This window comes from Amblyraja radiata, chromosome 3, assembly GCF_010909765.2.
Source record: "Amblyraja radiata isolate CabotCenter1 chromosome 3, sAmbRad1.1.pri, whole genome shotgun sequence".
Taxonomy (NCBI): Eukaryota; Metazoa; Chordata; class Chondrichthyes; order Rajiformes; family Rajidae; genus Amblyraja; species Amblyraja radiata.
In genome coordinates, this window is record NC_045958.1 from 38,112,718 (window position 1) to 38,139,981 (window position 27,264).

General features: G+C 41.9%; 1 protein-coding gene and 2 long non-coding RNA genes across 13 annotated transcripts in view; 2 read left to right on the top strand and 1 right to left on the bottom strand.

Moving 5' to 3' along the window:
* The window catches only part of tle1 (TLE family member 1, transcriptional corepressor), a 124,671-nt gene extending 112,325 nt beyond the window's left edge, over positions 1 to 12,346 (bottom strand). For 7 of the 11 annotated variants that reach the window (XM_033017616.1, XM_033017613.1, XM_033017623.1 and 4 more), the window contains exons 1-5: positions 12,208 to 12,258; positions 11,723 to 11,798; positions 11,140 to 11,240; positions 10,511 to 10,574; positions 10,308 to 10,352 (exon numbers count right to left, since the gene is read on the bottom strand). In XM_033017616.1, coding sequence (XP_032873507.1) covers positions 10,308 to 10,352; positions 10,511 to 10,574; positions 11,140 to 11,240; positions 11,723 to 11,798; positions 12,208 to 12,209 — 288 coding nt within the window. In that variant the 5' untranslated portion in view covers positions 12,210 to 12,258. Of the gene's footprint in view, positions 1 to 10,307; positions 10,353 to 10,510; positions 10,575 to 11,139; positions 11,241 to 11,722; positions 11,799 to 12,174 lie in introns of all 11 variants that reach the window. The other 4 variants (XM_033017622.1, XM_033017619.1, XM_033017618.1 and 1 more) reach the window with 4 other exon arrangements.
* LOC116970925 lies at positions 1,004 to 20,793 on the top strand. The gene is made up of 3 exons (XR_004411358.1): positions 1,004 to 1,035; positions 14,495 to 14,499; positions 20,780 to 20,793. It is a non-coding gene; the product is annotated as an uncharacterized LOC116970925 (long non-coding RNA).
* LOC116970924 lies at positions 12,415 to 13,646 on the top strand. The gene is made up of 2 exons (XR_004411357.1): positions 12,415 to 13,212; positions 13,308 to 13,646. It is a non-coding gene; the product is annotated as an uncharacterized LOC116970924 (long non-coding RNA).
* Positions 20,794 to 27,264: the final 6,471 nt, after the last annotated feature.

A 27,264-nucleotide genomic window follows, 5' to 3' on the forward strand; every position in this document is an offset into this window, starting at 1 on the left:
TGTCTGTGCCGACGATGAGTCTATCTGTTTTTCCTATATTCTTCCAAACGCTATGCCACAGCCTTCCCATTTTCACATAATCTACTCACATTTTCCTGTTGTGACGATAAACATCTTCCTGTTGCATTCCCACCTATATTTCCAATGATATTAACCCTTTAAATTTTAAAAAGAGCCCAAAAAACTCACCCACGTCTGGAAAAAAAACCCAGAGTGACGTCACAATGCACTCGCAAGGCAGGAAAGGGCACTCCAGGAGGGAGGGGCACTCCAGGAGGGAGGGGCACTCCAGTGCACGTGGTGAAAGTGGCTGCTGTGTGTGTGTGTGTGTGTGTGTGTGTGTGTGTGTGTGTGTGTGTGTGTGTGTGTGTGTGTGTGTGTGTGTGTGTGTGTGTAAAACAATGCTCCAATGGATTAAATGAATCATCCATTTACACCAATAATAATGATCTTTTTCACAAAAACCCATTCCAAGTCATATTTATCTGCAAGGAATATTAAAAGAAACTCACAGCAATACATAATTGTTGGTACAGAGGCGATTACTTCAAAGAATGACATGCAAAATTATACTGCTAAATGAAGCACTCCATGTCAATGAACACATTCATTCTTCTTCTTCACAAACTACTGCTATGCTCACAATACTATTGATTTAAAGTGATCAATAGTATCTGATTCCAAAATAAAAATGGATATGCATCCAAGACCTAACAGTGCCCCATGGACCACATGCCACTTTTGAAATTGAATAAATATACCAATAGATCTTTATTTTAAATGTCCTCACTATAGGAACCAACTATTTTAAATATGCAACAATGCAAATGTGTAAATCATAACCAGAAATTATATTAAAAATGCTCTTCAAACCTTTCCTATCCATGTATCTAGCAAAGTCTATTTTACATGTTGTTATTGTACCAGCCTCAACTACCTCCTCTGGCAGCTCATTCCATTTATCCATCACCGGATGTGAGAGGCAACTGAAATTCCTGAAGGATACAAGATGGCACCAGAAACATGGCAACTCTTGTGGATTGTCACTGAGTATGATTGTGACCATGTATAAGATTCTTACTGCAAAACTTTATGCAAAAGAGAATTTCACTGTACCTAGGTACATGTGACAATAAAGTACCATTGAATAACAAATTGCTGTATCAGCAGTAAAAATCCCCAAACTATTCTTACAATCATACAAATGTTCATGTTGGTCATGTGACATTATATCTTTGAGGTCAAAAGAAAATGTTTGGTGCTTCCATGAAAAAGGCTTTGAATTCATGTAGCATTGTTTATTGCTATTAAAACAAAGGTTTTGTTGGTCATACAAGGTGTACAACTTTGAACCCCAAAAAAAAATCATTTGCAAAACAGATTGTGCAATATTTGAGCAACATCAAGCTAAAAAAAGCACATTATTTCTTAAAGAAAAAAAATCTATGTTGACTGAATTAAATTTCTCCTGATTTATAATATTAGTTATAATCAAAAGCAGTCAAGTAAATGTTTACAGCGCTTAAAGATTTATTCGTGGTTACCCAATGTTCAAGCATGTATTTTGGGAGACAGAAATTGCAGATGTTGGAAATCTATACTAAAATGTGATATGTTCTAAGCATTCAACACCTCAAACCAGATCTGTGTGAAGGGAAGCACGTCTCAGGTCAAAGACCCTTCATCATATATATTCATCCTCAAAGCCAACAGAAAATTCAACACCAGATATTTGGTACTCCAGTGTACAAAGTTACTAATACATAATATCTTTCAGAAAATGTTTGAATGTTGGCAAGTACCATGTCATAAATGAGGCCCAGTAATATTTTTCAGCCTTCATCCAACTCTGTTCATGTTTTAATAAACATACAATTACATTTCCAAGGCTGGGTCATTATAGGTGGCCTTTAATTTCTATATAAGACAATGGGAAACTCAATGTAGCAATTCTGCTAATTACTGAATCATCTGAAATAACCCATATGAAACACAAGGATGCCACAAAAATGGTCTTGTTGATATCAACCCAACATCCTTCGTCTTTTATATTTTAAAAACCTCGACTCAAAAGTAATTCCACCATGGACTTTTAATTTTCAAAACAATAGCCATGAGGGGAGATTATGTGTTCGGCACGGACTAGAGGGGTCGAGATGGCCTGTTTCCGTGCTGTAATTGTTATATGGTTATATGGTTATTATGCACAAAAAAGTCAGTGCACTAATATAACATTTCATTAACTGATCAGTTAATAAAATGAGCAGCCCGAACTAAAACAATTGTTCCAACTCCAGCACATCAAATGCTCTCCATCAGTAGTCAGTATTATTTGAGAAAGCAAATGTCACAAAAGGAAGTTAAACTGCACATTCAGTATTTTGGAGTGCTTTCTAGGTTAGATTTTCAAAAGGAAACACACTGTGGTCTATGTCACTTTGTGTTACAAAGATGATCCCTGGGACACAAATGTTATACAATAGCACGTCAACCCAAATTTAATTCATGTAAGTGCTACTGCCAAAATTTGTGCTCCCAGAAGCATTTAAAGATTATTTCATTCCTTAAAATTTAATTTGTTCCAGCCACAGTCTCCATGGCAACAGAAGCTAATCCCCAAATCATTCGGTAATTGGAGATCTTGTCTTTCTATCACTCTCAAATGCAATGATTTGTTTCAACAACACTGCCACAATCAAATTTACAAGTCTCTGATGTAATATTCCTTTAAGAATCCTTATTCACTTCCACTTTGCAGAACCATTAACAAGGACGGAATCAAAATGTTGTATTTAAAGCTACATGCAGACAATAGCCTCATTCATGCTTTTGTTACCTCCAGGCTCAGCTAATCCAATGCTTCAGTGGCTAACCATCGCTCTTCCAACATATATTAAACCCCATACAAAATTCTGCTTTCCTTGTATTGCATTAATAATATTCATTCATCACCTTTGTACTTGCTGACTTCAGTGTCCCAAGATCTGGCATCACTTCTATTTTAAAATTCTCATCCATGTGTTCCTTTCGTGCCTTTGATATTTATCTCTATATAACAGCCTCAAGCCTTCTTCAGCTTCTTGTACGCCTACTTCTTACTTTGGCCCATCATTGGCAGCTGTGCCTTCAGCTGTCCAGTGTGATATACATTATGCTAGTAGCCAAACTTCTAATTGGAGGCAAAGTGCTTTGGGAAATCCTGGAGGTCATGAACATTCTACTGAAATGCAAGTCTTTCAGCACAGGAAACCCCTCCCTAGGCCCCATTCTCATTTCAAATGTTCCGTAATACCTTCTTGTTTGACCAAGCATTTTAAATGACTTGCACAAGTGGCTTCTCCTTTGGCATACTATTCTTTTTCTATGTGCTCCTGTGCAGTGCTGCAAGATGCCATACTAGGCCAAAAGATGTACATGAATGTGAATTGTTATGGCCTGACCAATCAAAAAAGGCAATGCTGTCATCTCTTCCAAAAAGCCACCTCTAATAGCGCCATAAACAACCAATATGATTGTCAATCGATACAAAGACATGGTACTTAACAGCAAAAACATGATTTTATTGTATCCTAAACATTTACATTTTAAACACAAGATCTAGTCCATGCCCCACTGGAACTTAATGCAAAATTGAACTCGGCTACAAATTTGACCATGAAATTTACACAATCTGGAACAAATTATATTACAAAACTCTACAGCTTTTTAGAAAGTTGTGTCTTCAGATCAGTTCAGGGAGGAAAAAGAGACATTCAAACAAAATGTTTTAATCTACAAAAAACATTTTCCTGCCTCCCACGTTTCCTAATACCTTTACTCTTATTATGGAAACAAGCCTCTGGTAGCCACTCACTCCACAATGTAAATAAGATTATTGCACAGCTGCAGCTGGAAATATCTCTGAACCACAGCCAAGACAGAAACCAAGCTGTCATCAAGAAGCTGGGAGTTTCTTTCTCACATCTTTAGCATGTCATGACACTGCTCGGCTTGAATGCATTAATTCTTATCAGCAGTTCAAGCCTCATTTCACCACATTGCAATACATTCTAATCCATTCATTAGATTGAAAAAGAAACAATGAATGCCAAATCTGGAATCACATGGAAACTAATGACTTACTGCTCCAACCAATTATGTTCATAGAGAGATGCCTTACATTTGATGTTGATCAGCAGATTCTCCTGCTGCCCCTTTATGGAAAATATGAAATATTAACTTCCAGGAGCTGGAGGTGCCAAAGTGCTTTAGGACAAAATGCAAGTCTACTATATATCTCCACTGTTTTATATGAAGCAGAAGGCATAGGTTAAGCCTAAATAAATAGAGTACATTGAAATAACCCACAGCTAAAATAGCACCAATTAGCTAGACTATGTTGCTGGAGATGCATTGACATTTTTTGATCCCCAATTTCTCATCTAATTCCTGCAATACTCTCACAAGCAGACAGACACCAGAAGGTTTTCAAGACTCTCACAAAAACAGCAACGGGATTATGAAGTCAATTTCTCCGCAGACATCACCAATCCTTTCCAACAGCCTTTCCCCTCTAAAGCAAAAATCCATACTACCATTGCCCTTGCAAAATGCTAAATAAACAGTATTGGCAATTCACTTGAGTGCCGTAATATATTTACTGCAAATCCCTATGGCAGGTCTCCTAATACAGTTTTTATCGTGTCTACACTTGTCAATATAGTGACTGGTCACCGGCTAGATAATCTGCCAAGTGCAACTGTTTACCCATGACAGTGATAGGATACACAGGCACTGCAAGCTTTAAGTGCCAAGAATCCCTGGCTCATGTCAATACCCTTTAATTAACACTTCACTTTAGCAATGTTCAGCTTATCGGTAGTATCTTCCAAAAAACCCAGGTTGGTCGAGAAGCATCTGGCATTTCAGTCAGTTATATAAAACATATTCTAACAAACAATTCCTTTCTTTAGATGAACCATCTTCAAAGCAATACCCCATTTGAGTGTAGATTAAATTGTACCATATAATTTTGTTCAAATAAAAACCTTAAACTCCTTTAATTAGCTTTGGATCCAAACAGTTAGCGACATTAATACAGTAACTCGGATTATCAATACATAACCAAGATTGACACATAAATCTGAAGTTCCCCAAATAATCCAAGAACAATGTTTACATTTTCTGGACCCCACTCACAAACTGTATCACATTCAAACTGATCAAAAGTCTGCAAAATAAGCAGCAGGCATTTAAATCAAAGAAGCTGAAAAGGCACAGTGGTACAGCAGTGGAGTTGCTGCCTTACAGCACCAGAGACACGGGTTCGATCCTGACTATGGGTGCTGCCCGTACAGACTTTGTACTTTCTCCCTATGACCTCGTGGTTTTCTCCAGGTGCTCCGGTTTCCTCCCACACTCAAGATGTACAGGTTTGCAAGTTAATTGGCTTCTGTAAATTGTCCCTAGTGTGTAGGATAGTGCTAGTGTACAAGGTGATCACTGGTCAGTAGGGATTCTGTGCGCTGAAGGGCCTTTTTCTACACTGCACCTCTCAAGTCTAAAAGTATCTGAAAGACATCTAAAAAGGGTAATTAATAACATGGTAAAAAAATGTACGCCTTGGAATATCAATTCATAAAATAAAATGCAATTTGTAGTTCAGCTACTTACTATAACCAAAAAACATAGAAACTACCATAATGTTAATGGCTCATCAAATGCAAGATTCGGTCTAGGCACTAAGTCAGAAAAATAAAATACAAGTCACCTACAGCACCCTCAAGCAATTCAATTGAACCTAATGAAAAAAGGGAGATTAAAATCTCCAGTATCAGCACTAGCAATTATTTGGCCACTTTGGAGAACCCAAGGGATCCCCATCAAGGGCCAGAGATGAAAATCTAATAAAATGAACAGACCCAAAGGTACAAGAGAAATGACCTTCTCTGTAATTAAATGGGCCTTAGATATCTGCACGCAAGTTGAGATATCAGCAGGAGACTAGACAAATTAAAGAAATGGCAAGACTTTGTCAACTGTTATGTCAACAAATAAACTCGGGCTCAAAATAGTAGGTTTTCCATAAAACATGCAATTTGATAAAAGTATAGGAACTGTTCCATTCACTTATTACGTAATTAAATGAGGCTGATCATACAAGTACTTTCACACACACACACACACAGCAAAGGCGGGGGCCAGGGAAAGCAGGGGAGCGCTGTCTGAAATTCACGCCCGTGATGAAGAGGAAGGTAAAAGACGGCTGCTCAGTGTACGGTGTACTTTAGAGAGCGCGGGGGGGGGGGGGGGGGGGGGGGGGGCAAGAAGGAGTGGAGACACTTTTAAGAAGCTAGACAACGTTTAATAAAGTTTAGCAGGCATTTTACATTTGGTTTTCCTTGGTCCTGAAAACTCCAATGAGCCAATTAAAATGCCCGGTCAGCAAAGGAGATTGCCTACGGCTGCCCTCGACTGCCTGTAACTACATAGCGACCCACTCCACTGCACTACGAGGTCAAAAGAACCATGCCGACCTAGCTGAGGCCACGAGTATGCGGGAACTTCCCTCGCGCATGAAGAAGTGTTCCAGTGACCGCATAGGACCACGTGTCGACCATTCTGCGAGTTTGAGTCGAGGGCAAACTCTTCTAAACTCGCAGATTAGGTCGCCGCAGTGGGACAGCCCCTTAACTAATGCTTGAACTTCATTGATGAAAAAAGGAATCTGGATACAGGAATTCTCCCATGCTTAAGGGAATTACTATATTTGCAAGTGAAGCAAATCATCACATATGTATTATATATTATAACTTTTCATCTTTAATTACACACCATAGCCAAACTCAACAAACATTTTGTATGCAGCAATGAATAATCATTAACAATTATTAGAAAAGGAATCTCAAACTATTAAATGGAGAAGTCTAGAATCGATCCAAGAACATAAACTACAAGAGAAATACCTGACAAGTCAAACTGCCTGCAGGAAAAAGATCTTCTCTCGTAGCTAGTAGAAGAACTTTCAATTAACAAATTAAAAATATCAGTTTTATGAATAAATTTAACAATGGGGGAAAAAAAAAAAATTTCAGCTACACTACATCAAGAGCCAAATTTATTCCTAAATAAAATCTGCCTCGAGCATAAACTGCTGCATCAGTTGAATTATTTTGAAAAGGCCAGTTAACAAGAACATTTGTTGTGAGCATGCATTATATTCCGTCCACGAAAGCAGACAAATAGTCCAACCGTAGCAATTGGCAGACATGTTCACCAACTCCATGGTTCAAACTCTATTAACACCCTCATGTCTTTCAATTACATTTATCAAATTTTATATTTATTGTCAGAACAAAAAATATTATTAGTACAGCATTTAGTATTTGCCCTCTCTCCTCATCCCTAGCACAAACATTTTCTGCCTAAAATGACAAAAAGTTGTACAATTGTAAACTCAATACTAAAACCAACATGCTACGACACATGTTAAATCCACACTAACATCATGTGTAGTCGCAACAATAAAAGTTATACTCAGGCCAACAACACCACAAGTGGAAACCATGAATTTCATTGAAATTGTCACTGGACAACAAAGCAATTTTCTGCAGCACAGAAAAGCCAATTCAAATCCACTGCTAGTTAAATTGTATGATTGTAGCCAACAAACAATCCTCCTCGCCTTAAAAGTTGACCTTACCTTAAGGGGCTGTCCCACTTGGGCGACCTAATTGGCAAGTTTAGAAGAGTTTAGGAGAGTTTGAAAAAAATGTCATGTTGAAGACCTCCTTCGACTATGTAGAATACCTCCTTCGACTATGTTTAAGACTAGCTTCGACTAACCGGGAAAATTGGACACCGAATATTGGAGAGTGAAGACAACCTCCTTCGATCTCCTTCGACTATGATGAAGACCACCTATGACTATCTTCGACTACCCTCGATTACCTACGACTAACATGCCGACCTACTACGACTAAACCTACGAGTTTCCATGGCGACCTTTATTTACTCGCGGGCATTTTTCAACATGTTGAAAAATACGCCTCGGCCTAGCTGAGGACTCGAGTACACGGGGACTACTCTCGAGCATGAAGGAGAGTTACAAAGACGTCCAACGACCTCGTGTCGACCATGCTGCGAGTACGAGTCGAGGGCAAACTCGCCAGAACTCGCGGATAAAGGTCGCCTAAGTGGGACAGCCCCTTTAGGGTAGGAAATCATTAAGCCCTGGGATATTCAACAGGACAAGGTTAAGAGCCAAAGCAGCAATACAATCTACAGATACAAGATTTTCTCACTCCCCCCCCCCCCAAGCATGTTGCTATCCAGAAACAAATCATGACCTCACTTGCATAAACATGGTTATAATCAAAACAAAAATGCAAGTTGCATCATAGTCAGGAATTTAAACATTGAGACAATTTCAAGATGTCATTAACTACAAATGAGAATGTATGTGTCTCTCAAGTAAAAGAGGAAAAACACTCTTCACAAGTAAAAAACAAAATCCATATTACCCATAATCAGTACACATCTATTTCTTCATTTCCTCGAGACACTTGTTTCTGCATATGCTAAAAAGTCCTGCCTTATAAAAGAAACAATGGAAAAGCAACTTCTCTTTTCTCATGACTTGGGTATTACACCATGAATGAAAGGCACTGAAGCCCGAATAAAAAGCATTTGCTCACAACTCTATAACCCTGCAGGTGGTATTCACAAAAAGCAAGCAGAATGTCTACTCAGAAGACAAACCATGAGAAGGAGGGATGCTTTGCCCTGGAGATATGTCAACTTATGAGATTTCAACTAACAAAGCCATGACAAAATGACAATTCCCTCACCTCCCACTCTTAATACAACATTCACTTGCCATCTAGGAGTAGACGCCATGAAAAGGGAGAATAATTTCAGCCTGCGAAAAGCCTAGCATCCCCCCCCCCCCCCCCAAGAGAACGCTTGTCAAACGTAATGAGACGGCATAGGCCCTCTCTACAACATAATGAGCACTTAGACTGCACTGGTGATCAGTCAGCAAAACGCACCAGTTTCAACAGAGTTACACCCAAGGGCCTAGACGTCATCAGTTTTTTAAGAACCGTGATCAAATACCAGTGTCAATCTATACGGTTACAATGGTGTTTGAAATTTGCAGCTATAAAAGTCAACATGCATTACAAACATCTTTAAAATGCAACTATATATAATGTACAAATTCAGTTCTACACAGGGATGCGATTCAACACTTCAAGACATTCCATTTGCATTCTGAAGAAAGAGTTGTACTTCGAAAGCTTCATTATGCACATAAATATCACTGCAGCATTTGACAACCATAGAAATTACACAGGAACTCCATTTCCCCCCCCACCAAAAACATCATTACTAAAACAAAATGCACAGTACACTGACTGACACTTACTGGTTATAACAATGCATCAAGCCACAATTTCTCGGTTCTGGTGAAATGTCAAGAATATACACCAACACAGGAACACTAAAACCTGTTTGTATTATTTTAGGTTGAGATATATTATCTTAGTCAATTTAAAGATAATCTCTGTAAAAGGAGTAAAATCAGTGCTGCAGAAACTTTTTGTCAATAAGGATTAGAAACTCTAAATCAACAGCACTTCTCTTGAATTGCCTACATCCTGCAATTAATGCTCTTTAGTAAAGAGCAACTAAACTTTGTAGTGCCTTTTATCTATTGCTTTCCCTGCATTGACATGGCCACCCCACATTTCCACGACCTTATTTTGATAATCAACAAGAATGATTCCACTTGGGTACTTCAGATAGATAACAATTGTGTCAAGTATTATTTGAAAATATATCAATCTCATTTTACACCACGATAAGCCATTTTCCCTTCACATCCAAGATACAAGTGCACAGGGAGAAACAGAAGATTCTGCTCATTTTAAATCAGGTCCTATGTACCTAAAGTAGCATTAGTTTTCATACACTATTTATTTTGCCTATTGCACTAGACCTCCCACAATATTAATCAAACGTTGTATAGCAAGACCATGTAAATTTTTAAGCGATATTGGTGTTTAATTATAAAAGATTTGCAAATCTATATTTTACTGTAATCTCGATCAACTGCACTCCAATTAATTAAAAAGCTGAAAATTAAATATGCCAGACATCTGGATCTGACATCTTGAAAACTGCCCTTGATATAAATGTTTCAGGACAGTTTGATAGATAGTTTGAGTTTGATCAACATATGAACACATTTTTCATTTTATATATCAATGTTTTCTTTCTTTATTACCTCTAGAAAGCTTTGTAAAATAAAATGTAACCAATCTTACCTGTTTGTGCATTTCAATATTCAATCCGTAAGACATTTCATAATACTGTAAAAAGAAAACTAAAATTCACAAATGTATCCATGATTTCAGTTGGTTGTCAAATGGCATCAAACAAATAACTAATAACCAGTTCATTAGGGAAATATCATTAGCTAAAAAACACATGGTTGTGTTATCACTTTCACAAGATACATGGTACTCACCATGACATAGTGGCGCTGCATTTCAGTCTTTTCACTGGCCAGTTTTTCGCATTCTAACTTGAGACTGTAAAATATACAAGATAAGATTTCTTTCATCTTAAGCGAGCAGAATAAATGAATAATAATCATTTAATATAAAACAGTGCACACAGCAACCTGAATAAATCTTCAAGATTTCAATGGTAAGAGGCTGTAGAAATGACAAAAATAAAAGAACTAAATAATCAAAGGACAACATAATTCTACTGTGCATTCGATATTTCATGCAAATATAAAGATCAGAATCCATAAAGCTTTGAATATAATGGTTGCTTAGTTCTTTTCTTAAACCGTGTTTTATGATTGTAGTCAATTGTTATTTCCGAGAGATGTATTTGAAATCATAGGTGCAAAAAAAGCTGCAATCGGCCGGGTTTGGGTCCGAATAGCTGTTGTTTTTATAACATTTGTGGTTTGTTTGGTCCCTTTTGAAACAAACCGAAATCTACCGCAGCCAGAGCGCCGCTTTGTGGCTGAGGGAAAGTAACCATTGACTACCTACCGCAGACAAACCAATAACACTGGCGACGGGGTTGACCGGCAGAAAATAAACATACTTTCCCAATAAGAGAATGAGGGGCTTATTTCACCTGTGATACTGAGCTTGCAAAAACTGGAACTCTTCCTTGATACGGTCCAGCGATTCGGGGATGGTGAACTTGAAAGGTTGGGCTGCAGCCTGGTGCGGCGTCTGAGTAAAGAAATAAGTATTACTACACACACACAAACACCAGACCGCGTACGATGCAACTCGCATCCTAGACATATTTATACTAGAAAACTTTCCTACAGACTTGTTGAAGCAAACACACGATGCTGAAAGAGGGCAAGGTCAATTCACGGAACCAAACACTGGAGCTTTTGTTGCTTTGCGTAAGCTTCACAGGACTGCGAGCCTTTATTCCAACTTTCAGCAGGACGGTCGTTAACAGGATGACATTTTAAAAGCGAGCCGAACAGATCCGCGTTTGATTCGGAGCAATTTGCGATCTGCCTTTCCGCTAAAATGCAGAAGTCTTTTTTTTTTTTAAGATGGCATTCGTTACTTGGCTGATGGCGCGGCAACACAACATTTGGTAACAAGGTCCTTTACTTTCTTGGGATATAGATCATACAATGAATCAACAAAGGCCCAGCCCGGGCTGGCACGGCTGCGGTGCCTTCTTTACTTACAGGATGCCTGCTCTGAGGAAACATCGCTCGACCCCGGCAACACTCGGCTCCGTTGCCCCAACAGTCACTCGATTTCCTTTAAGAAACGCACATTAAGTAAGAGCGCCGTCCGAAAACAAAACAAAAAACACAATAAACACAATGTTTACTGCAAGCGCATCCTGGATTCTGGTCCCGAAGAAAGGGGCGATTTATATTTTAAACCCCTCACTCTGCGAGAGACTGCGAAATTCGGCTTAACTCCTCTCGGTGTTTAAAGAGGAAACCTCTTTTCTTATATTAAAAAATCAGTTGCCACTTTTGTAAAAAGGAGACCAAATTCCTGCGGCGCCCCCAGGAAATCTTCTTGGAAGATTCTTGTTTCGCTTGCAGAATATCCACCAGGATGAACCTACAGTAAACACCATGCGAAGTTTAAATGGATATAATTGATACAATGGAAAACAATGTACCAGTTTTGCGACACACACACACACACTGGTTACATTAACACGCGGTTCCCATCCCCTCGTCACAATGATAACTAACCCAATGTAGACACGCGCAGTCCGGCTCTTCCTCCCAACCCCGCTCCGCCAATCAGGGCGCGGCGATGCTCATCTGCCACACGTGGGGCCGTGTCGTCATCGGCGGGCATCGGCCAATGGGGCTCGGGCAAGCGGGCGTCCGCTGTCAATCACGAGCGGCGGTGACAGGACACAGCAAATTGCGGGGCTGCCTGGTGTTTTTGTCTCTTTTCCACAGTTCCCAGTGGGTAACCGCGGGCCGCCGATCACGGTGATGGATTGGGAAGCGGGCCAATGCATTTTCAACAAAAAAAAAAAAGGACTCTTGGAGCCGTGTTTGCTTGCTTGCTTGGGTGGCTGTCTGTGGCTGGTCTAATTTCTCCTCCATTCCCGCCCCGCCTCTGCTGCTGCTCCTCCCGGGCTGAGCTGCAAGGAGCCGAGTGAGTGAAAGAAGCCCAACGTCAGTCAGTCAGGCGGAGAGTAACAATGGAGCGGCCATCCCGACCGTCACTCAAAGTAACGTGGACTCAAACTCTGGCTGAGCGAGAGAGAAAAAAACAGACAAGTCTTTGTCCCACCCACTAGCAGGAGAGCCAGAGCAGGAATGCTAACTAATTATAACTCTGTGGCTAAGCTTCGGCTTTGCACCATTGTTGGGCTGCTGCTGTAGAGGTCGATTTATAATTGTCGAAAGAAATTTATAACAAGAGTAGAAGGTATTTCAATTGAACGGGTGGATTTCAAAGCCACTCAGCGTCTGTACCAAAAAGGTATACGACGTGTGAAATTAAATAATTTGGAAAGTCTATTGCCTCTGCTCCCCACCCGCCTTCGCAATTTAGCAAAAATCAACTTCACTTTGGGACCTGGGGTTGCTGAAAGCGCGAACACATCACCAGCGTCTGCGCTGAAACCAGAATCAAAGCGGCCCGCATCTGTTTTCATTCCGCTGCTCTGCAAAAATTGCATCCAGATGTTTAACAGGTATACCGGTTTTCCGATCTTGATTAGATCTGTTTGTTTACAACTCTCATGGCTTGTTAGCTAACGCAACAGAAATGTTCACGTTGGATTTCCAGATCAGAATTTCAAAATAATTCGCGCCGAGGAACAGATCGCACCGCTCACACTGATGCCATCTTCTCCACATCTCGGCGATATTTTCTCAACGGAGGATAACTTTAGGGGTGATGATCTGCAGACAAAGCCTTCTTTGCGGACAGGACCCTGGTGAACTGAGATTCTGGGGGTGTGGGGGGACTGCGGACCACACACACTATAACTTGCGAACGCCTTTATTTGTTTCAAGTTTAATTGGGAATTTTAGACCAGCACGACGTTCTAATTTCCCATTCCTCTGTAATGTATGGCGTCACTCATCTCAAAGCTTTTTTTAGGATTAAAATAAAACTGATCCACTTTTTGCCCAACATGTGTGTAAATAGCCATCCCCCCCACCCACCCCTCCGAATAAAAGCAAGGTTTTAGTACACATGCCGAATATTTTATAGACCTTGCATAAGATGCAAGAACGGAAACAGTTGGAGATTAACGATAAAACTGACTCCGTTTGATTAAAGATATATGGGCATTCTTCTCTTATGACATTGCAAATTAGATCTTAATGTGTCTTCAGATGGTACAGAGTTAAAGGCAGTGGGGTGGGAGGGTAAATCAGAACAAGTGGAGTTTGTTTCCAGTTTAAAAAATCATAGTTTTATGTGATGGCTTACTGTCAGATTTTACAGAGTCATACAAAATTTGTAACAAAGTAGGAATCCATTTGGCCCATCATGTCGACCTATTATGTCACGTTCACAAAAGAACACTCCTCTCTAATCCTACCTTTAAGCATTTCGTCCTTAGATCTGCAGGTCGCTACATCTACACAGCCAAGTGCTGTTTAAATGCTCTCAGAATTTCAGATCTAACACATTTTTTACACAGTGGGTTTTAGATCTCCTGCCATGCTCCAGGTGAGAAGGTTTTTCTTAATCTTCCCTCAAATCCTGCTCCCTGTTATGTAAAATCAATGACCACTCAACTGAGGAAAATAGGTTTTCCCTATTTAATTTGTTCAGGCTCTTAAAATTGTATGCACTTCATTAAGTCTCCCGACAGTCTGTTCCAAAGAAAACAACCCTAGTTCATCCAATCTTTCCTCATAACTACTATTTTTTAGTCTCAGAAACATCTACGTAAATTTTCTCTTCATGCTGTTCAGTTAAAGGTTCAAAGGTTATTTTATTGGTGACATACACCATAGGTGTAGTGAAATGCTTCTTGCCAATGCAGCACATAAAAGAAAGAATACAGACATAACAATAATAAAGAGATTTAAACATAAAAAACATCCCCCCACAATTGTTCCCATTATGAGGGAAGGCACAATCACCAGCCCCCATCCCCATGTCCACCCATAGTCGGGCCTATTGAGGCCTCCGCAGTCGCCTTAACGGAGGCCCGATGTTCCAGGCCGTTCTCGCCGGATGATGGTGCTCCGGCGTCCGGAGAATCCTCTCAGCGGCTTGGGACACCTGGAACGGCCGCTTCCTTACTGGAGACCACGGCTTCCGAAGCCAACAGGCCGCGCTGGATGGAGCTCCACCACTGGTGATCTCGGCGAGAGATCCCAGGCTCCCGATGTTAAAGTCAGCGCCGCTGGCCGCTCCACAGTCCCACAGCTCTGCGATGTTTTTCTCGGTGGTCTCAGCTCACCGGAGTTCCAGCGCGGCGACCCGGGCAAGGCATCGCCCGCTCCGCAATAGCGCTCCAGCGCTGTGCCACCGCCGAAGCCTTGGTTCTGGGCGGTCCCCACAGGAAACGCCGCTCCAGGCCCGCTGGTAGGCCGCGAGGATGGGTCGAAAGTGCAGCCCGGAGAAAAGCTGCCTCTCCGCCCAGGTAGGGACCCTGAAAAGTAGTTTCCCCCTTCCCTTCCCCACCCCCACATAAAAAAGACTAGAACTCCAAAAACAAAACACTAAAACTCACTAAAAATAAAAAAAGTATGAAAAAACAAACAGCTGCAGGCTGGGCAGCCATACCATACAAGATGGCGCCCCGTCAGTTACATCTTTCCTGGATTGTAGTGAGCATTATGGTATGCACTACCCAAGCTGTTGGGTGTAGTGATGTATACAATTCCACCATTACCTCCATACTCTTATGTTCCATGCCTCAGCTATAAAAGAGAAGCATCTCATCTGCCCTTTTAACGCGGTAGTAAAGCAAACAAACGTAATACTAGCATTTACCTCCTTCATCTCCAAGGACCTTAAGTGGAGGGCTACCATCGATTCCACAGTCAAAAAGGCACAACAGAGGATGTACTTCCTGCGGCAGCTGAGGAAGCACAATCTGCCACAGGCAATGATGGTCCAATTCTACACGGCCATTGTAGAGTCTGTTCTCACCTTCTCCATCATGGTCTGGTTTGGCTCAGCCACTAAGCACGACACCTGGAGGCTGCAGCGAATCGTCCAATCAGCAGAGAAGATTATTGGCTGCAACCTACCGTCCATTGATGAACTGTACACTGCAATTTTGTTGTACATGGTTCATGTTACAATGACAATAAATAAACTATTCTATTCTATTCTAAGGGCCAGGAAGCGAGCGGGCAAGATCATCTCTAAGCCCTGTCACCCTGGCCACAAACTCTTTGAATCACTTCCCTCTGGAAGGCGACTCCGGATTGTCAAAGCTGCCACAGCCAGACATAAAAACAGTTTTTATCCACGAGTAGTTGCTCTACTCAACAGCCAAAAATCTGTAGCCTCCCTTTGATCTGATATTTTGTTGGTTCACATGCTTGATCAATGGTGTTTTATCATTAATGTCATATTATTATTATTAATGTTTAGTGTTTTCTGAGCCATTCATAACTGTCACTGTATGTCATGTTGTTACTTGTGGGCAGAGCTCCAAGGCAAATTCCTTGTATGTGAATACTTGGCCAATAAACTTACTTACTTACTTACTTTATTTTGAAAGGGTTTGTATACAAAAATAGGGATGTAACGCTGAGGCTCTATAAGGCGCATGTCAGGCCGCATTTGGAATATTGTGAGTAATTCTGGGCACCATATCTGAGGAAGGATGTACTGGCTCTGGAAAGGGTCCAGAGGAGGTTTGCAAGAATTATCCTAGGAACGAGTATGTTAACATATGAGTGTTTGATGGCACTGAGCCTGTCCTCCCTGGTGTTTAGAAGAATGATGGGGGGGCATCATTGAAATGTACAGAATAGTGAAAGGCTGGGATAGAGTGGATGTTTCCACTAGTGGGAGGGTCTAGGACTAGAGGTTATATCCTCAGATTTAAAGGACGTTCTTTTAGGAAGATGAGGAATTTCTTTAGTCAGAGGGTGGTGAAAGGCTGAATGGCCTATTCCTGCACCTATGGTCTATTGTCTATTGAATCTGTGGAATTCTTTGCACAGAAGGCTATGGAGGCAAAGTCATAGGATATATTTAAGGCAGAGATAGAAAGATTCTTGATTAGTATGGGTGTCAGAGGTATGGGGAGAAGGCAGGAGAATGGGGTTAAGAGGTAAAGATAGATCTGCCATAATTGAATGGCAGAGTAGACTTGATGGGTTGGATGGTCTAATTCTATTCCTATCACATGATCTTATGAACTGCCTTGTTAATCTCCCATATTGCCTATGTATCTGTCAGTTCTTCCACTGCACCCACTCTCTTCCCATATCTTGTATATTCCCGTGCATTGCTGCACTTCCTCATATGCACAATGACACTCTTCCAAGTGGTAAATTAATTTCCCATTTTCTGCTCCGCTGACAAAAACAGTGAAATTCTCTTTAAAAATCAGACATAAAGTGCTGGAGTAACTCAGCATGTCAGGCAGAATTTCTGGAGATCATGCATAGGCGATGTTTTGGGCAACTTCTTCAGACTGAATGTAGTGGGGTGGGGGGAGAAAGTTGAAAGAGAGGTGGGGTGGGCAAGTGATAGGTGGATACAGGTGAGGCTGTTTATTGATTGGCAAATTGTTGGACAAAAGCCAGAGATTAAAATACAAAAGTGTGAGATATGGAAATGGATAGAAGAGATGAGAGACATTGGAGAATGAGAAGGGCCATCGAAGAGCGGCAGACAGTAGATAGGACTGCTTCGTGAACTTTTTTAATTTTGTTGTCACCAAAACGTGACAACACTTGTGTACTGCCTTGGTGAGGTCTGCTATATAGTTTTACCGGGCTGCAAGCAAAACAAAGCATTTCACTGTAACTAAGTTCATGTGATAATAAAGTATAATTGAAAGCTGAGCTGTTGTCAATGAATAGAATCAATCATAAAATAGATGTTCTTATTCCCAAGGTGATCCAAAGCTGTATGTAATGCAGTAGAGATGACATTTACCACATGGTACATACATTGCAAAGGGTCTAGATTGTCCAGAAGACTGGTGCAGATGTAGGCTATTACCAGCCTTTCAAAGCACTTCATTGTGGTTTATATTAAGAGTTACTGGGCAGTAACCATTGTAATAAGTCACTTTAGTTTTCTTTGGGATTGGAATGATGGAGGTTTCCTTGAAGCAAATAGGGTCAGAAGACAGTGGAAGTGAAAGGTTAAAGATGCCAGTGAGAACTGTGGCCAGTTGATTGTGCACAAATTCAGAACCTGTCCAGGGATGCCATCTGGGGTTGCTGCTTTCAGAGAGTTACTCCCTGTGAAACCAGATTTGATTTTTGGCACCATGATGAAAGGGATAGAGCCAGCATTAGGAGGACATACCTTAGTGAAACTTTGCCTATTCAAATTGGGTTTATAGGGTATTGAGTTAATCTGGTAGAGATGCATTGCCAGAGATCACCCCTGATATTTGGCTTGCGGTACATGAAAGTATTCAGGTCTTGCCACAGTCGCCTGGTATCCATTTGGTGAAATTGAGATTCTAGCTCGTTCTATCCCAGCTCATAATAGGATATTTGAATTTCCCCACTATTACTTCCCTAGTGCATTTGCACTTATCTGAAATATACTTAAGGGACTGTCCCACTTGGGCAATATTTGCGCTTCACGCAGGTGGCGCGCGAAGATTTTGTGAATCCCAAAATCCTGGGGCGCCGCGCGCGACCGCGCGTCACTGCCTACGCCACCACGTGTCACGTGCGGGTCACGACTTAAATGATGTTGCGTAAATGACGCGCAAATAACGCCCAAGTGGGACAGGCCCTTTAGAAATTTGTTCTTCAGTTTCACTCAGTATTTGGAGCAGGCAGGAAGTTCAGAAAACCCCTCTGGCATCTTGTCATCTCAATAGTGGGGTTACCCCTTATTTAGTTCAGCCAAAATAATTTTATTGGATGATTCTCTTAATATCTAGCATTTCTTCTTAAAACTGATTATTCCTTTAAAGCATCATCACCTTTTATTTTCCTCTCAATTTCATCTGTACATCGTGTAGCCAGCAATGTTAAACATTTATTCTTATCCCTCTTTAGTCACATTTCTATAAAAGCTAGTATCATGTTTGCATGTGTCGATCTCCATGAATAATTCTTCTCCCTTATTCACACTTCTTGCATTTAATTGTAAGCATTTAGCATTGTGAAACTCATTGTCCCTCTTCTGACTTTAGTTTTCTCTGCCTTTCATTCTCTTTCCTCTTTTTCTCCAATTGCTATACTGTTTTTCATCCACCTGATTTAAAAGTAACCCCCCCCCCCCCAACCAATATCAAGCAAAACAAGCAAATCTTACCCATGAAGTCATGACCCCTGTCCTGTTAAAGTAGAAACTGACTCGCCTACACGTCTCACCTTTCTCAAACCAGCCCAATACTCTGGAAATCTGAAGTGCTCCCTGCAGCACCATCTCACCAATCCACTCCTTCATCAGCAACATTTTCCTACTTCCATACTCACTGGCATATAACACTGGAAGTACTCCCAAGGATACTAACTTTGAGGTCTTTCTTAGATGTTTATTCCTAAATCCTTAAAATCTGCCTTCTGCACCGCTCCCAGATCCAGCCAATGTTGTCGATATCAGTGTGGACTCCAACCTCTGGCTATTCACCTTCACCCTCAGATTGTTCTGCAGTCATGCAGTAACATTGTTGACCCTGAAACCAAGCAGTTAACATACTATCCCAGAATCACATGACCACATAATCACCTGTCTGCTCCCCTCACCAGAGAATATGTTGCAGCTATTTCTCTCTTGATCTTTCTCCTCCCTCCTCATACAACTGAATTGCCTGTGGTGCTACGCTCTTGGCTCGGGTTACACTCCCCAAGGGAACCCGTCTCCTATCAGTATGCAGAAGGAAATACTGGTTAGACAGAAAGATGCCCTCTGGGGTCTCCTGAACTGCTCTTTGTTGTTTGCCTCTTTCTTGCATGCAAAATACTTAGTTTATATTGCTCATTTTTATTCTTCATTTGTGTAATTATTCATTGTTAGTTTCCATGTCCATATTTATAATGTAAACAACCAATATTGCAATCATGCAGTATTTAGATATGTTCACTCAGCAGTTGTGGTAACACACAGTCTCACTTTTGCACTTCATGTTTCCCGCCTGTGCAAATGGGAAACCACCCCTCTACTCTGCTTCCCGAAACGCTATTTTGCAGTTCATCTCTGAAAAATTGTAAACTCAGAAGATAACACAAAATGACGAAAAATAATCGATGTTATATTGAATGGCCTAAGCCAATTATACCCTGCCCGCTAATCCTGCTTTATCTTAATACAACAATTGAATGTGACACCTGGAGGATGATATTCAGTTACGAGCTGCATAAAAAGTATTAACAATTGAAAATCAGTATATGGGATGGGATGATAGAGGTGAAAGTTTACTCACTTCAGCTACTCTTTGACAACTACAGTAAAGCCTCGCACCAACCAATGCCCCTGGTGCAGATTCCTGTATTCAGAGTGGGAGCAAAATGGGAGGTCTGGGGCATTAGGGTGACGGTGTGAGAAATCCCTACCCGCTCTAAGTGAGTCTAATTGCCCACTGTTGCTTCTGTGGGGTTCTGTTCTGAGTTCTTCCAATGCATGAACCTGAGGTTCTCAATATGATCCCAAGTAGTTCTCCTCCACTTTGAACAGTCATGTTCAGAGATTCCAGGAATCAGTGGGTTTATTTAAAGTACATCCTATCATAGTCAACTCAATGACATTTTCTGTCACAAATGAAAAGCAATGAGGGTGAAGTAGATTTGGGTGAACCTGCATCTGTCAGTCCTAGACACAGGGCTGCCAACTCTCACGCTTTGAACGTGAGAATCACGCATTTGAACTAATTCTCACTCTTTCACGCTGATCACAAATTTCTCACGCTCTGTCGTGAGAAATTATGTGATCAACGAGAATTTCAAAACTCAGATAAACTACAAGGGCCGCGGGTGTTGAAGAGCCTGGGCTGAGGGAGGGATGGAAGCAGACCAGCGGTGGGGACAGATGCAGGGAGCCGGGGCTGGTGAGTGTTTGCGGGTTGGCGAGTGTTTGCCGGGCTGGCGAGTGCTTGCGGAGCTGGTGAGTCACTCGCTGCAGCTCCGGCCATGGAGCAGCCTCAGTGCAAGAGTCCCGGGCCGTCGGAGGCGTCGGATGCGTTGCGCCGCTGCCATGAGAGTCTCTGTGCCAAAGGGACAGAGACTCTCAAAGAGTGGTGGAGAGAGAGAGACGGTGAGGAGACAGGGAGACAGGGGGGAGAGAGAGAGGGGTGAGAGGAGAGAGAGGGGAGAGACAGAGGGGGAGAGAATGGGGAGAGAGAAGAGGGAGGGAGAGGGGGGAGAGAGAAGAGGGAGAGGGGGGAGAGAGAAGAGGCAGAGGGAGAGGGGGGGAGAGAGGTAGGGGAGAGGGGGGAGAGTGAGGTGGGAGAGGGGGGAGTGAGAGGGGGAAGAGAGAGAGAAGAGGGAAGAGAGAGAGGGGGTGAGAGGGAGGAGAGAATGGGAGAGAGGGGGAAGAGAGAGGGGTTGTAAAAGAGAGGGGGAGAGGGGGAATGAGAGAAACAGGGGAAAGAGAAAGAGGAGATAGAGACAGAGGAGGGAGAGGGGAGGAGAGAGGAGGGGAGAGAGAGGATAGAGAGAGAGAAGGAGAGAGAAGGGAGAGAGTGTGTGCAGAGAGAGAGGGGGGGAGATAGAGAGGGGGGAGAGGGGGAAAGAGAGGGGGAAAGAGAGGGGGGAGAGGAGAAAGAAAGGGGGAGAGAAAGAGAGGGGGAGAGAGAGTTAGAGGAAAGAGAGGGGAGAGAGAGTTAGGGGAGGGAGAGAGAGGAGAGAGGGGAGGGGCAGAGAGAGGGGGTGAGAGAGATGGGGAGATTGAGGTGGGAGGAGGAGAGGGGGAAGAGAGCGAGGGGGAGAGGGAGAGGAGAGAGAGGGGGGGGAGAGGGGGGAGAGAGGGGGGAGAGGAGAGATAGAGGTGGGAGAGAGAGGGGGGTGACAAGAGAGAGAGCAGAAGAGAGGGGTGAGAGAGAGAGAGGGAGGAGAGGGGGGAGAGAGGGGCAGAGAGAGAGGAGAGGGAGAGAGAGAGAGGGGCGGACAGAGAGAGGGGGAGAGAAAGAGAGAGGGGAGGGGGATAGAGAGGCAGGGCTGCCAACTCCCATGCATTGTGCATGAGAATCACGCATTTCACCAAATTCTCACGCTGATCACAAAATTCTCACACTCTGTCGTGAGAAATTCTGTGATCAACGAAAATGTAAAAACCCATATCAACTGTATGGGCCGAGGGTGTTGGAAGCAGAAGCAGCGGTGGGGCAGATGCGGATGGGGAGCGGGGCTGGCGAGTGTTTGCCGGGCTGGCGAGTCGCTCACTACAGCTCGAGCCATGGAGCAACCTCAGTGCAAGAGTCCCGGGCCGTCGGAGGCGTCGAAGCGTTGTGTCGCTGCCGTGAGAGTCTCTGTGCCAAATTCGCCCAGGTGACCGACATGGATCAGGCTGCGGCTCGGTGCATCCTGGAGGCCAACCCGTGGCTACTGGAAGTAAGTACCAAGCACTGGGTAGAAACGGTGGAAGATAGTGGACTTCAAATGGGAGTAGTTGGAGAAAGCATCCTACTTGCCTGCTAGATTTTCACTTACTGTAACTGCAGGAAAAATGTTCCCGATGTTGGGGGAGTTCAGAACCAGGGGTCACAGTTTAAGAATAAAGGGTAGGCCAGTTAGGACTGAGATGAGGACAAACTCTCTTCACGCAGAGAGTTGTGAATCTGTGGAATTCTCTGCCACAGAAGGCAGTGCAGGCCAATTCACTGGATGTTTTCAAGAGAGAATTACATTTAGTTCTTGGGACTAACGAAATCAAGGGATATGGGGAAAAAACAGGAAAGAGGTACTGCCTTTAGATGAATAGCCACGATCATATTAAATGGCAGTACTAGCTCGAAGGGTCGATGGCCTATTCCTGCACCTATTTTCTATGTTTCTATGCTTGAGTATATTGCAATAAAACTCGATCACTTGATTTTGAAGCATTCATGCATGGTGGAGGTATAATGTAGTCATAGAGTGATACAGTGTGAAAACAGGCCCTTCGGCGCAACTTGCCCACACCCGCCAACATGTCCCAGCTACCCTACCTGCTTTTGGTCCATACCTCCAAACCTGTCCTATCCATGTATCAGTCTAACTGTTTCTTAAATGTTGCGATGGTCCCTGCCTCAACTACCTCCTCTGGCAGCTTGTTCCCTCTTAAAAATACTTCATACAAAAAACCTTGAAATCATACTTCTACAATGCACTAAAACATGATTTTAATACATCAAATTTCAAAAAGTCCCTAGCCTGGGAGGGGGGACACCCTACTTCCACACCCTCTCTCCCCACTCGGTTGCTCCACTCCCTCACTGGGTACCCCCCAAGGCCAGTGAACAGTGATTGTTCAGCCTCCCCACTTTCAAAAACGCTCCGCGGCCCCTGGTTCAGATGGAGAATACTACCACATGTGAGCGGGGAATTGAGGCCAGTTGTCCATGATGTCTGGATCCCAATGCTCAGCACTTCATGTTTTGTAGTTGGCTAATGTTATTGATTTGTTATTAGCCTGATTTGTAATTAGTTGACAAAACCTTAGTTTATTAATCCGGAATATCCAGGGGGATGGGATAAGTGTAAATATTAAAATGACAGGTGGGGTGGGAGATTGCAACCTTCACGTGGTCTGCCCTGTTTCGACAAATGCAATCAACCCGGTGTGCACAATCAAATAAGATCAAATAGAACAAGTTGTCCTACGACTTTAGGCTGTGCATGCCATATGCAAGAAGAAGAAAAAAATGACCGGCAAGGTGTCAGGCTGTCTGTCACAAAAATACAGCCCTGATAACCCATTATTTCCTTCAGTTAAATATGGGAAGGTAGCACTATTGTCATTTGCCACCCAATTATTATGTTTGTTTACCTCACTGACTATTTCCAACCCCCCCCCCCCCCCCCCCCCAATTCCTTTGACAGGTTGAATAGAGATGTCCCAAATCTCGTTGTTTTACTAATTGAACACGTAGATGAACATCCTCAAGGAGTGTAATCAGATGGAAATGGATTCAGATGCGATATTTATGAGCTTGTTCAAAGAACGGGCATATTTTAAAGGAGTGACAGAGATACTTGCAGGGGAATGTGTGAGGAGATTATTATTTGTCTTTAGTTTTAGCTTGAACCAGGACATCTGAAGATTCAAAGTTTAATATAGTAATTGTGCTGATACTTACCCTAACCAAACACGTAATGAATATCATCCATTCCGGATGTTTTACTTTTATGATACCATTTAAACTTCACTTGGATTTCAATCACTTCAATGTAAAAGTAATTGGGAATGGGGAGCATTGGAACAAAAATGTTCCCTCGGTACATATTAACTGTAATGTAATAATGTATGCAAGTTGGTAGGTGCAATCAAAACAAAGATCTTTTTTTATCATTGTTGTGTTATGAATACCACAGAAAATATTATGTACTCTCAAGATCACATTTAATAGATTAATATTGCTTAAATATATAGTTATTGGACTTTGCATTTCGGAAAAGTCCCAGCTGAGAGGAAGACAGTAAAATACTGAAATATTGGGGGTGAAAATGACTTCAGGACAGTTTGTTACGAAAATGAAAGAAATGGTAACAGAATATTTATTCAGCTGAGTGAGTATAATTTTATGGATGTGAAATTGTGTTCAACCAATTGATGACTTCTTTGAAAAAGTAACTAGCATGTTAGATAACAAAGAAGCCAATGAATGTAGCAAATTTTGGTCTGTGAAGTGCCCCATAAAGGATTAATGCATTAGATAAGCACCTGTGGAGTTGAACGTAATAGGTTAAGTCCAGGGGGTCAGATATGGGGTTTTATGTGTGGATCACTTTTGTGCAGGGCTCTGATGTGACCACATCTGGAGTATTGTGTACAGTTTTGGTCTCCTAATTTGACGAAGGACATCCTTGTGATTGAGGCAGTGCAGCGTAGGTTCACGAGATTGATCCCTGGGATGGCGGGACTGTCATATGAGGAAAGATTGAAAAGACTAGGAGTTTAGAAGGATGAGGGGGTATCTTATAGAAACATATAAAATTATAAAAGGACTGGACAAGCTAGATGCAGGAAAAATGTTCCCAATATTGGGCGAGTCCAGAACCAGGGCCCACAGTCTTAGAATAAAGGGAGGTCATTTAAGACTGAGGTGAGAAAAAACTTTTTCACCCAGAGAGTTGTGAATTTATGGAATTCCCTGCCACAGAGGGCAGTGGAGGCCAAGTCACTGCATGGATTTAAGAGAGAGTTAGATAGATTACCTTAAAGAACTATACAAAATTATGAGAGGCATAGATGGGGTAGACAGTCATAACGTTTTCCCTGTGTGGAAAAATTAAATACTAGAGGGAATAGATTTAAGGTGAGAGTGTCAAAGTTTAAAGGAAATGCGTGGGGCAACTTTTTTACCTAGAGGGTGGTGGGGCCTGGAATGCGCTGCTGGGGCTGGTGGATGAGGCAGATATGATAGTGGCATTTCGGAGAGTGGCACTTTGGACAGGCATATGGATATGCAGGGAATAGATAAAGAGATAGTCTTGGCATCATGTTCAGCACAGATATTGTGAGCTGAAAGGCCTGTTCTTGTGCTGTACTGTTCTATGTTGTTCCTCCAGAGATGCTGCCTGACCCGCTGAGTTTAGAGATACAATGCAGAAACGCTGAGTAAACAGCGTGGAGTTACTACATCACTTTGTGTTTCATTCATAGAAAACCTCTTTTCCTTTTTTAGATGGGTTAATTACTGTCATGTACAATGTAACACGATATTTGGCACCTTCAGTACTTAAGAATGCTCAAGCATCAGAAATATTTATGGCTCTGTTTGGCATTTTAGAATTTTTCAAAGTTCAGCTCACATTGTAATTTGAGCTTTTTTTCCACCTCAGAACCCGCTAATCAGGGAGTGGAAGCAAGTCATCCTTCATCACTGCTAATTATTCTCATTTTACACATATAATGACATATGAGGAGGTCAATTGGATCCATGCCAGCTCCTGGGGAGCAATTGTATTAGTGCAATTCCCCTTCTCCTTATTTATTTGTACCCCAGTGCATGTGCCCATCAATTTCCTCTTGGTTCCCTTCCTTATTATCCCACAGTAGCCAATTAATCTCCCAGCATGTCTTTGGGATGTGGGAGAAAATATCAGAACCCAGAGGAAACCCAAGCAGTCACAGTGAGAATGTTCAAACTCTGCATAGACAGCAACTGAGGTCAGGACCAGTTTTCCACTACTTTATATAACAAAGAAGGGTGACTATTTAATAACATTCTAAAGCTAAAATGGAGTTGAAATGCAGTCAGCCAATAAAGTTTACTGAGACTTGTAGGCATAGTTTTAAGGCGAGGAGCAAAATTTAAAGGAGAAAGCACATATTTTACACAGAGTGGTGGATAGTCATAAGGTTATAAGTGATAGGAGTAGAATTAGGCCATTTGGCCCATCAAGTCAATTCTGCCATTCAATCATGGCTGATCTATCTCTCCCTCCTAACCCCATTCTCCTACCTTCTCCCCATAACCTCTGACACCCGTACTAATCAAGAATATATCTATCTCTGCCTTAAAGGAGATATGGAGAGCAAGTATTTTCCACAGAGTGGTGGGTGCCTAGAAAAAAAAGGCCAGGGGTGGTGGTGGTGGAGGCAGATACAGTAGTGGCAATGAAGAGGTCTATAGATAAGCTGTGTAGGAAACTACTGCAGATGCTGGTTTAAATCGAAGAAAGACACAAAATGCTGGAGTAACTCAGCAGGACAGGCAACATCTCTGGACAGAAGGAATTAGCGTTGTTTTGGGTCGAGACCCTTCTTCAGACAATGGACATGCAGGGCACGAAGGGATATGGATCATGAGCTGGCAGAGAAGATTACTTTAAATTGGCATCATGCTTGGTGCAGACATTATGGACTAAAGGGCCTGTTCCTGTGCAGTACTGTTCCATGTATGTATGAGACTGTCAAGAGTGGTTTATTGTCATATGTCCCGGATGGGACAATGAAATTCTTACTTGCTGCAGCACAACAGAATATGTGAATATGTAAACATTGTACATAATGGGAAAAAAAAGAAAAAGTTCAATAAATAACAAACTATAGTGCAAATAACAAATAATAATATAGTCTTTTGCAGATCAGAGCTCATAGCTTATTTGTTATGTTTAATAACTTGATGGCTGTTATATAGAGCTTCAACTCAAATATTGTACATATTAAAAATATTCTTTGTGCAGCCTATTTCAAGCTCCATTATACTTTGTAAGTATGATCAGACCTGCATAAAAAATAAATTACAATTTGTTCAGGTCACCATAACCTATTTTATAGTAAGATTTTGTTAACTGATTTTATTTGGTTTAAAAGAAACAGATGGCTCATTAACAATGGGATGTTAGACAATGTCACATGTAATCTATAACATCAGCAGGTACATTGCAAGCTGGTCATTTACTCATTACATTCTTACATGGGTCATTTTTCTCTGCCTGTGCATAAAGAAGTGCACAATGACTTTTTGCTTTGTTGA